An 11,566-nucleotide genomic window follows, 5' to 3' on the forward strand; every position below is an offset into this window, starting at 1 on the left:
CTCACATTTAGCAGATGTTATTGGTCACATAACACATATTTAGCAGATGTTATTGGTCACACTTTAGCAGATGTTATTGGTCAACACATTTAGCAAGATGTTATTGGTCACATACTCATTTAGCAGATGTTATTGGTCACATATTTAGCAGATGTTATTGGTCACATGCACATATGTAGCAGATGTTATTGGTCACATACTCATATTTAGCAGATGTTATTGGTCACATACTCATATTTAGCAGATGTTATTGGTCACATATTTAGCAGATGTTATTGGTCACATATTTAGCAGATGTTATTGGTCACATACTCATATTTAGCAGATGTTATTGGTCACATACTCATAGTTAACAGATGTTTTGGTCACATACTCATATTTAGCAGATGTTATTGGTCACATACACATATTTAGCAGATGTTATTGGTCACATACTCATATTTAACAGATGTTATTGGTCACATATTTAGCAGATGTTATTGGTCACATACTCATATTTAGCAGATGTTATTGGTCACATATTTAGCAGATGTTATTGGTCACATATTTAGCAGATGTTATTGGTCACATACTCATATTTAGCAGATGTTATTGGTCACATACTCATAGTTAACAGATGTTATTGGTCACATACTCATATTTAGCAGATGTTTATTGGTCACATACACATATTTAGCAGATGTTATTGGTCACACATTTAGCAGATGTTATTGGTCACATATTAGCAGATGTTATTGGTCACATACACATATTTAGCAGATGTTATTGGTCACATATTTAGCAGATGTTATTGGTCACATACACATATTTAGCAGATGTTATTGGTCACATAGTTAACAGATGTTATTGGTCACATACACATATTTAGCAGAAAGTTCCAGATCTTGTATCCCTTTCATTCTAAGACGTTTTCCCCGCCAACTTTACCATACCGCCAACTTTTTTCGTTCTTTTTCTTTATTTCTGAAAGTTATTCCCAATATCAAAGACAAAACTTTTATTTCCGCCAAAACGACTTAGTAATAATTTCGGTCAAGTTCTGCCTACGACTTAGTATGTAACGTAGCCATAATGCTGAGGCGACATTAGCACGCTCTACGCTCTTAAACTCTTGATGGTTGCTAGGCAACCGTCCTCCTGCKAGTTGTAAACTTTGCGAGGCATGTCTCTTCACACTGTTTTCTAACCACTACTGGATAGATCCATAATGAATTACTGTGAGAATAAATGGCACTGAATTATGAAAATATTGGAATGAGGTAGGCTAATGCAATTGAAGACATGTATCAAATTGTTGCTGAGTGAAACTCCCAGTCATCCAATCCACGCGTAGTGGTCAACAACATGATAATTTCAGCACCGTTTTGAGTGGGACATCGGCGTCGCGCTGCTTTGAGACAAAAGTGTGGACTCATTTTGATCAATCAATCAATTTCAGATTTTTGTTTTCATTGAATCTCTGTTTGGATATCAGTAAGGCTACAAAGGGGATGCACAGCCGCGAGCTGCCCAGTGACATAAGCCTACCAGACAAGCTAAATCACTTCTATGCTCGCTTCAAGGCAAGCAACACTGAGGCATGCATGAGAGCATCAGCTGTTCCGGYCGACTGTGTGATCACYCTCTCCGTAGCCGACGTGAGTAAGACCTTTAAACAGGTCAACATTCACAAGGCTGCGGGGCCAGATGGATTACGTGGACGTGTGCTCCGGGCATGTGCTGACCAACTGGCAGGTGTCTTCACTGACATTTTCAACATGTCCCTGATCGAGTCTGTAATACCAGCGTTTCAAGCAGAACACCTCYGAAAATAGGATTGCTATTATCTTCTATGGGTATCATGATGAAGGTAAGCCCCTACTCCTGCTCCCTAACAAAGTGGAGTGCGCCTCCCGAGTGGCGTAGCTGTCTAAGCCACTGCTTCGCAGTGCTTGAGGCATTATTACAGACCCGGGTTTGATCCCGGGCTGTGTCACAGCCGGCCGTAACCGGGAGACCCATGAGACGGCGCACAATTAGCCCAGTGAGTTCCGGGTTAGGGGAAGGTTTGGCCGGACAGGATTTCCTTGTCTCATCGCTCTCTGGCGACTCCTTGTGGTGAGCCGGGCGCCTGCAAGCTGACCTCGGTCGCCAGCTGGACGGTGTTTCCTCCGACACATTGGTGCGGCTTGCTTCCGGGTTAAGCGGGCAGTGTGTCAAAAAGCAGGTTCGTGTTTTGGAGGACGCATGGCTCTCGACCTTRYCCTCTCCCGAGTCCGTACGGGAGTTGCGGCGATGGGACAAGACTGTAACTACCAATTGGATARCACGAAATTGTGGTGAAAAAGGGGTAAAATTACAAAAKKATTATAATAATAGGAAAGAGATGAAACGTGSATCAAAAWAGCACAGGCCTGCACMGTTRCTAAATATCGCTTTTAATATGGCAGCGGTACCACACGTTCCCATGACAAGTTCTGTTATATTCCATTATATTCTTAATATAAAATATGTGTGTTGACTGTGATCGGTGTGTAGACTGTGATCGTTGTGTCTTGTCTGTTTAGTTAACAAAATAACAAACTATTGATTTCATTTGGATGCTGCAGCCATGGCTACACAGACCTGTAACATACCTAATTAAACGTCAAAATATGCAATTATTTTCCTTTTGAAAACACATTTTATTCATCTTTATAATGTTTCTTAGGACCRGCCTAAATCAATTAATAATGGCTAGATTTTTGATGGTGTCTATTCAATGTATTTATTAAAATAGACACCCACCCTGCACGGCACTACTACCAGTCCTCCCCGGCGTGCACACGGGAGGTATACAAAYGTGTCTTCAGGCAATAATGTGGTCAAAATGGGCCTGTTTATAAAAAGGGGGGTCATATAACCACTGCCCGTTTAGATGTATTTTTACAGCCTAAATAGTGTAAATCCTATGTGTAAGCAGTATTGTAGTCTACACGGATCATTTATCTGGTATTGATTCATATTTCCACAGGTTTTCTGGATTCATTTGATGAGACTAAAGCTACAGAGGTGGAGCAGAACCGTCAGGCACAGGCCATCATCGTCGTTCTACTGGAACACTCCAGCAGAGTGAGTGAGAGAGTGAGAGAGNCACTGCCCGTTTAGATGTATTTTTACAGCCTAAATAGTGTAAATCCTATGTGTAAGCAGTATTGTAGTCTACACGGATCATTTATCTGGTATTGATTCATATTTCCACAGGTTTTCTGGATTCATTTGATGAGACTAAAGCTACAGAGGTGGAGCAGAACCGTCAGGCACAGGCCATCATCGTCGTTCTACTGGAACACTCCAGCAGAGTGAGTGAGAGAGTGAGAGAGAGAGAGTGTGAGTGAGGTGAGTGAGTGAGTGAGAGAGTGAGAGAGTGAGAGAGTGAGAGAGTGAGTGAGTGAGTGAGAGAGAGAGTGTGATAGAGAGTGTGAGAGACCAAGGAGGGCCTACAGCAGCACCTAGATCTTCTGCACAGATTCTGACCTGGGCCCTGACAGAAAATCTTAGTAAGACAAAAAATAATGGTGTTCCAAAAAAGGTCCAATTCCCAGGACCACAAATACAAATTCCATCTAGACACCGTTGGCCTAGAGCACACAAAAAACTATACATACATTGGCCTGAAAATCTTCCACTGAACTGTGAACGTTCCATCAAATGGAACATAAAATTCGACATACCAATTAGGATCTGGCTAAAAATAATTTTATCTGTTATAGAACCCATTGCCCTCTATGGTTGTGAGGTCTGGGGTCCGCTCACCAATCAAGAATTCACTAAATGGGATAAACACCAAATTGAGACTCTGCATGCAGAATTCTGCAAAAATAGCCTCTGTGTAGAACGTAAAACACCAAATAATGCATTTAGAGCAGAATTAGGCCGATACCCGCTCATGATCAAAATCCAGAAAGAGCTGTTAAATTCCACAACTATCTAAAAGGAAGCGATTCCCAAACCTTCCATAACAAAGCCATCACCTACAGAGAGATGAACCTGGTGAAGAGGCCTCTAAGCAAGCTGGTCCTGGGGCTCTGTTCACAAACACAAACACACCCCACAGAGCCCCAGGACAACAGCACAATTAGACCCAACCAAATAATGAGAAAACAAAAAGATAATTACTTGACACATTGGAAAGAATCAACAAAAAACTGAGCAAACTAGAATGCTATTTGGCCCTGAACAGAGAGTACACAGTGGCAGAATACCTGACCAGTGTGACTGACCCAAACTTAAGGAAAGCTTTGACTATGTACAGACTCTGTGAGCATAGCCTTGCTATTGAGAAAGGCCACCATAGGCAGACCTGGCTCTCAAGATAGGACAGGCTATGTGCACACTGCCCACAAAATGAGGTGGAAACTGAGCTGCACTTCCTAACCTCCTGCCAAATGTATGACCATATTAGAGACACATATTTCCCTCATATTACACAAACCTACAAAGAATTTGAAAACCAAATCCAATTTTGATAAACTCCCATATCTATTGGGTGAAATACCACAGAGCGAGAGCGAGAGAGGGAGAGAGATATCTCTCTCTCTCTCTCTCTTTCTCTTTCTCTGTCTGTCCTCTCTCTCTCTTCTTCTCTCTCTTCTTCTTTCTCTCTCTTTCTCTCTCTCTCTTCTCTCTCTTTTCTCTCTCTCTTTCTTCCTCTCTCTCTCGGAACACTAGCGGAGGGAGGGGTTCAACTGATGTTATCCATCTGCCATGTGCTTGTCTGCTGTTCTCAGCGAAACAGCTCGGCCACTAAGTTCACACATTGGACGTTGTTTTGTTAAATACTCCAGGTCATAGCTTGAACGTTGCCTTGTTCTTCTTCATGATATAGTGTGTTTATTATCACTGTAAACAGAATCTACGAGTTATCTGAATTAACCGTTTATTTCTATACCCCAGCTGTTCTCTGTCTTGTCATTCACACAGGTTCTGCTTTAAGTCATAAAAACTACAGTTTTTATAGACCTGAAACTCCTAACAGATACTAGGGTTTTCATAAATCTTCTCAATAGTGCATGTTGTTGAAGTGAGAAGCTCGTTTAAAAGGAGATGTCCTGTGTGTCTGTGTGTCTGTGTCTTGTGTCTGTGTGTCTGTGTCTGTTGTCTTGTGTCTGTGTGTGTGTGTGTCTGTGTCTGTGCCTGTGTTGTCTGTGCCTGTGTGTCTGTGTGTCTGTGTCTTGTGTGTCTGTGTCTTGTGTGTCTGTGTCTGTGTCTTGTGTCTTGTGTCTCTGTCTGTGTCTGTGTGTCGTGTCTGTGTGTCTGTGTCTGTGTGTTGATGCAGAACATGAACGTATGCGCCAGATTCGTCGGTGACAGCCACTGAGCTCAAGTCCATGCAGGAAGACCTGAGCTTCAAGGAGACTGAGATGCACAAGTCCCAAAACACAGCCAAGGGCTTGTCTTCAGGTTAGTACACGACCAGCACCACAACACAGCTCAGCACCCAACACAGCCAAGGGCTTGTCTTCAGGTTAGTACACGACACAGCACAGCACCACAACCAGCCAAGGGCTTGTCTTCAGGTTAGTACACAAAAGCAAAAACAGCCAAGGGCTTGTCTTCAGGTTAGTACACAACACAGCACACAACACAGCAAGGGCTTGTCTTCAGTTATAACCACACAGCACCACAAACACAGCCAAGGGCTTGTCTTCAGGTTAGTACACAACCAGCCAGCACAACACACAGCCAAGGGCTTGTCTTCAGGTTAGTACACGACACACACGCACAACAACACAGCCAAGGGCTTGTCTTCAGGTTAGTACACGACACAGCACACAACACAGCAAGGGCTTGTCTTCAGGTTAGTACACGACACAGCACCACAACAACAGCCAAGGGCTTGTCTTCAGGTTAGTACACGACACAGCACACAACACAGCCAAGGGCTTGTCTTCAGGTTAGTACACGACACAGCACCACAACACAGCCAAGGGCTTGTCTTCAGGTTAGTACACACGACACAGCACCACAACACAGCCAAGGCTTGTCTTCAGGTTAGTACAACGACACAGCACCCAAACAAGCCAAGGGTTGCTCCAGGTTAGTACACGACACAGCACACAACAGCAAGGGCTTGTCTTCAGGTTAAGTACACGACACAGCACCACAACACAGCCAAGGGCTTGTCTTCAGGTTAGTAACACGACACAGACACACACAAGACAGCATGGGCTTGTCTTCAGGTTAGTACAGACACAAACACACAACAACAGCACATGGCTTGTCTTCAGGTTAGTACACACAAACACAGTACAGCACCACAACACAGCCATGGGCTTGTCTTAGGTTAGTCACGACACAGCACAGCACCACAAACACAGCCAAGGGCTTGTCTTCAGGTTAGTACACACCGACAACAGCACAGCACAAACACAGCCAAGGCTGTCTTCAGGTTAGTACACGACACAGCACAGCACACAACACAGCCAAGGCTTGTCTTCAGGTTAGTACACACACAGCACAGCACCACACACACCAGCCAAGGGCTTGTCTTCAGGTTAGTACACGACACAGCACAGCACCACAACACAGCCAAGGGCCTCGGGTAGTCCATATAGTACCACAACACAGCAAGGCCTCAGGTTAGTCCCACATAATGACACAACACAGCCAAGGGCCTCAGGTTAGTCCCACATAGTACAACACGGCCAAAAGGCCTTAGTTAAGTCCAATAGTACCAAACAACAGCCAAGGGCCTCAGGTTAGTCGCCACATGTACCGACAACACAGCCAAGGGCCTCAGTTTAGTCCACACAGTGACGATAGTCTGTTTACACGCCAAGGGCCTCAGGTTAGTCCCACACATTGACGATAGTCTGTTTACAGCCAAGGCTCAGGTTAGTCCAACACAGTGACGGATAGTCTGTTTACAGCCAAGGGCCTCAGGTTAGTCCACACAGTGATGATAGTCTGTTTCAGCCAAGGGCCTCAGGTTAGTCCAACACAGTGATGCATAGTCTGTTTACAGGCCAAGGGCCTCAGGTTAGTCCACACAGTGACGATAGTCTGTTTACAGCCAAGGCCTCAGGTTAGTCCAAACACAGTGACGATAGTCTGTTTACAGCCAAGGCCTCAGGTTAGTCCAAGCACAGTGACGATAGTCTGTTTACAGCCAAGGGCCTCAGGTTAGTCCACACAGGTGATGATAGTCGTTTACAGCCAAGGGCCTCAGGTTAAGTCCCACACAGTGTGATAGTCTGTTTACAGCCAAGGGCTCAGGTTAGTCCCACAAGTGATGATAGTCTGTTTACAGCAAAGGGCCTCAGGTTAGTCCAACACAGTGATGATAGTCTGTTTACAGCCAAGGGCCTCAGTTAGTCACCACCAGTGACGATAGTCTGTTTACAGCCAAGGGCCTCAGGTTAGTCAACACAGTGACGATAGTCCTGTTTACAGCCAAGGCTCAGGTTAGTCCAACACAGTGATGTATAGTCTGTTTACAGCCAAGGCTCAGTGTGAGTCCCACACAGTGACGATAGTCTGTTTACAGCCAAGGCTCAGGTACATAGAAACAAATGCCTTCTCCAGTGCCAGTGCTGCTGGACAAAGAAAATAATATCTGAAAAAAGTCATGTCAGTAACTCCATCCTTCTGTAAAAACTCTCTCTCAGTGGTCCATCCTTCTGTAAAACTCTCAGCTGGATCCACCCTATGTAAAACTCTCTCTCAGCTGGGTCCCCCTACTGTAAACTCTCTCTCAGCTGGTCACCTTCTGTAAACTCTCTCTCAGCTGGATCCACCTCTTCTGTAAAACTCTCTCTCAGCTGGGTCCACCCTACGTGTAAAACTCTCTCTCAGCTGGGTCCACCCTCTGAAAACTCTTCATGCACCTCTGTAAAACTCTCTCTCAGCTGGGTCCATCCTTCTGTAAACTCTCTCTCAGCTGGGTCCACCCTACTGTAAAACTCTCTTCAGCTGGGTCCACCCTACTGAACTCTCTCAGCTGGGTCCCTACATGTAAAACTTCTCCAGCTGGGTCCACCCTACTGTAAAACTCTCTCAGTGGGTCCACCCTACGTAAAAAACTCTCTCTCAGCTGGGTCCACCCTACTGTAAAACTCTCTCTCAGCTGGGTCATCCTACTGTAAAACTCTCTCTCACGCTGGAGTCCACCCTACTGTAAAACTCTCTCTCAGCTGGGTCCACCTTCTGTAAAACTCTCTCTCAGCTGGGTCCACCCTACTGTAAAACTCTCTCAGCTGGGTCACCCTTCTGTAAAACTCCTCTCAGCTGGGTCCACCCTACTGTAAAACTCTCTCAGCTGGATCCAACCTACAATACTTCTCTCTCAGCTGGGTCCACCCTACTGTAAAACTCTCTCTCAGCTGGGTCCATCCTTCTGTAAAACTCTCTCTCAGCTGGGTCAACCCTACTGTAAAACTCTCTCTCAGCTGGGTCCACCTTCCTGACAACTCTCTCTCAGTCTGGGTCACCTTCTGTAAACTCTCTCTCAACTGGGTCCACCCTACTGTAAAACTTCTCTCAGCTGGGTCATCTTCTGTAAAACTCTCTCTCAACTGGGTCCACCCTACTGTAAAACTCTCTCTCAGCTGGTCACCTACTGTAAAATCTCTCAGCTGGGTCACCTACTGTAAAACTCTCTCTCAGCTGGTCCCACCTCTGTAAAACCTCTCTCTCAAACTGGGTCACCCTACTGTAAAACTCTCTTCAGTGGTCACCCTACTGTAAACTCTCTCTCAGCTGGGTCCACCCTACTGTAAAACTCTCTCTCAGCTGGGTCACCCTACTGTAAAACTCTCTCTCAACTGGGTCCACCCTACTGTAAAACTCTCTCAACTGGGGTCCACCCCTCTGTAAAACTCTTCAACTGTGTCCACCCTACTGTAAAACTCTCTCAACTGGGTCCACCCTACTGTAAAACTCTCTCAACTGGGTCCACCCCTACTGTAAAACTCTTCTCAACTGGGTCCACCCTACTGTAAAACCTCTCAACTGGGTCCACCCTACTGTAAAACTCTCTCAACTGGGTCCACCCTACTGAATAAAACTCTCTCTCCAACTGGGTCCACCCTACTGTAAAACTCTCTCTAAGCTGGGTCCACCCTACTGTAAAATCTCTCTCAACTGGGTCCACCCTACTGTAAAACTCTCTCGCTGTTGCGACTGTACATCTCTCTCGCCATCAAGGACCATTTCAGTTTGTCCGTGATGTGTACACAGAGGAATMTATTACTTTCCACCTTCTCCACTGCTGTCCCGTCGATGTGGATAGGGTGGTGCTCCCTCTGCTGTTTCCTGAAGTCCACGATCATCTCCTTTGTTTTGTTGACGTTGAGTGAGAGGTTATTTTCCTGACACCACACTCCGAGTGCCCTCACCTCCCTATAGGCTGTCTCATCGTTGTTGGTAATCAAGCCTACTACTGTTGTGTTGTCTGCAAACTTGATGATTGAGTTGGAGGCGTGCATGGCCACACAGTCGTGGGTAAACAGGGAGTACAGGAGGTGGATGAGCACCCACCCTTGTGGGGCCCCAGTGTTGAGGATCAGCATAGTGGAGGTGGTGTTTCCTACCTTCACCACCTGGGGGCGACCCATCAGGAAGTTCAGGACCCAATTGCACAGGGAGGTGTTGAGACCCAGGGCCTGAAGCTTATTGATGAGCTTGGAGGGTACTATGGTGAAGACTGAGCTGTAGTCAATGAACAGCATTCTCACATAGGTATTCCTCTTGTCCGGGTGGAATAGGGCAGTGTGCATTGTGATGGCGATTGCATCGTCTGTGGACCTATTGGGGCGGTAAGCAAATTGAAGTGGGTCTAGGGTGACAGGTAAGGTGGAGGTGATATGATCCTTGACTAGTCTTCACGGGAGCTCATGTTGCGCAACATTTCTATAGGCTATGCAATTGCGTGAGAAAACAGAGTGATGGCCTCTATTAAAAAGAGGAGGATCAGCTTTCTATAGGCTATGCAATTGCGTGAGAAAACAGAGTGATGGCCTCTACTAAAAATWGTTTTGATGCTAGTGGGTATATTAATTTGGGATCTATCGCATCCCACAACTGTCCAAGACTATGTTTGGAATATTTATTTATTGTACAGAATATAAACTTTTGTACTTTGGGGGATAGTAGATTGACATAAGCTAGTGTTTTTGCTGTTCGTTAGGCTTAATCATCTTGTTGGCTGACGAAAAGTACATGTGGACAGTTTCTTCCAATGTCTTCAATATGCACCTCTGAATTGGATCAGGACGCTTGCAGTTGCCTCCCTGATGTGTAATAATGTAACGGGGGAGGCTATATTACATGGATTTATTATGAAGGTGGAGGCTATATTACATGGATTTATTGTGAAGGTGGAGGCTATATTACATGGATTTATTGTGAAGGTGGAGGCTATATTACATGGATTTATTGTGAAGGTGTAGACTATATTACATGGATTTATTGTGCAGGTGGGGCTATATACATGATTTATTGTGAAGGTGGAGGTATATTACATGGATTTTTGTGAAGGTGAGGCTATATAAGTGGATTTATTGTGAAGGTGGAGCTAATATTACATGGATTTATTGTGAAGGTGGGAGGCTATATTACATGATTTATTGTGAAGGTGGAGGCTATATTACATGGATTTATTGTGAAGGTGGAGGCTATATTACATGGATTTATTGTGAAGGTGAAGGCTATATTACATGGATTTTATTGTGAAGGTGGAGGCTATATTACATGGATTATTGTGAAGGTGGAGGCTATATTACATGGATTTATTGTGAAGGTGGAGGCTTATTACATGGATTTATTGTGAGTGAGGCTATATTACATGGATTTATTGTGAAGGTGGAGCTATATTACATGGATTTATTTGTGAAGGTGAGGCTATATTACATGGATTTATGTGAAGGTGGAGGCTATATTACATGGATTTATTGTGAAGGTGGAGGCTATATTACATGGATTTATGTGAAGGTGGAGGCTATTACATGGATTTATTGTGAAGGTGGGAGGCTATATTACATGATTTATTGGAAGTGGAGCTATTACATGGATTTATTGTGAAGTGAGGCTATATTACATGGATTTATTGTGAAGGTGAGGCTAATTACATGGATTTATTGTGAAGGTGGAGGTATATTACATGGATTTATGTGTGAAGGTAGGCTTATTACATGGATTTATTGTGAAGGTGGAGGCTATATTACATGGATTTATTGTGAAGGGTGGAAGCTATATTACATGGATTTATTGTGAAGGTGGAGGCTATATTACATGGATTTATTGTGCAAGGTGGAGGCTTATTACATGGATTTATTGTGAAGGTGGAGGTCTATTACATGGATTTATTGTGAAGGTGGAGGCTATATTACATGGATTTATTGTGAAGGGTGGAGGCTTATATTACTGGATTTATTGTGAAGGTGGAGAGCTACATTACATGGATTTATTGTGAAGGTGGAGGCTATATTACATGGATTTATTGTGAAGGTGGGCTATATACATGGATTTATTGTGAAGGTGGGGCTATTTACATGGATTTTATTGTGAAGGTGGGAGTATATTACATGGATTTATTGTGAAGGTGGAG

The 11,566-nt window shown here is 44.3% G+C and overlaps 1 protein-coding gene across 1 annotated transcript in view; it reads left to right on the top strand.

The window, feature by feature from the left end:
* Positions 1-11,566, top strand: part of LOC112074678 (intraflagellar transport protein 74 homolog) — a 58,935-nt gene that overhangs the window by 7,312 nt on the left and 40,057 nt on the right. Inside the window, exons 4-5 of the mRNA XM_070440622.1 lie at positions 3,223-3,348; positions 5,317-5,421. Of these exons, the coding sequence (XP_070296723.1) occupies positions 3,223-3,348; positions 5,317-5,421 (231 nt within the window). The remainder of the gene's footprint in view (positions 1-3,222; positions 3,349-5,316; positions 5,422-11,566) is intronic.

This window comes from Salvelinus sp. IW2-2015, unplaced genomic scaffold, assembly GCF_002910315.2.
Source record: "Salvelinus sp. IW2-2015 unplaced genomic scaffold, ASM291031v2 Un_scaffold2754, whole genome shotgun sequence".
Classification (NCBI taxonomy): Eukaryota; Metazoa; Chordata; class Actinopteri; order Salmoniformes; family Salmonidae; genus Salvelinus; species Salvelinus sp. IW2-2015.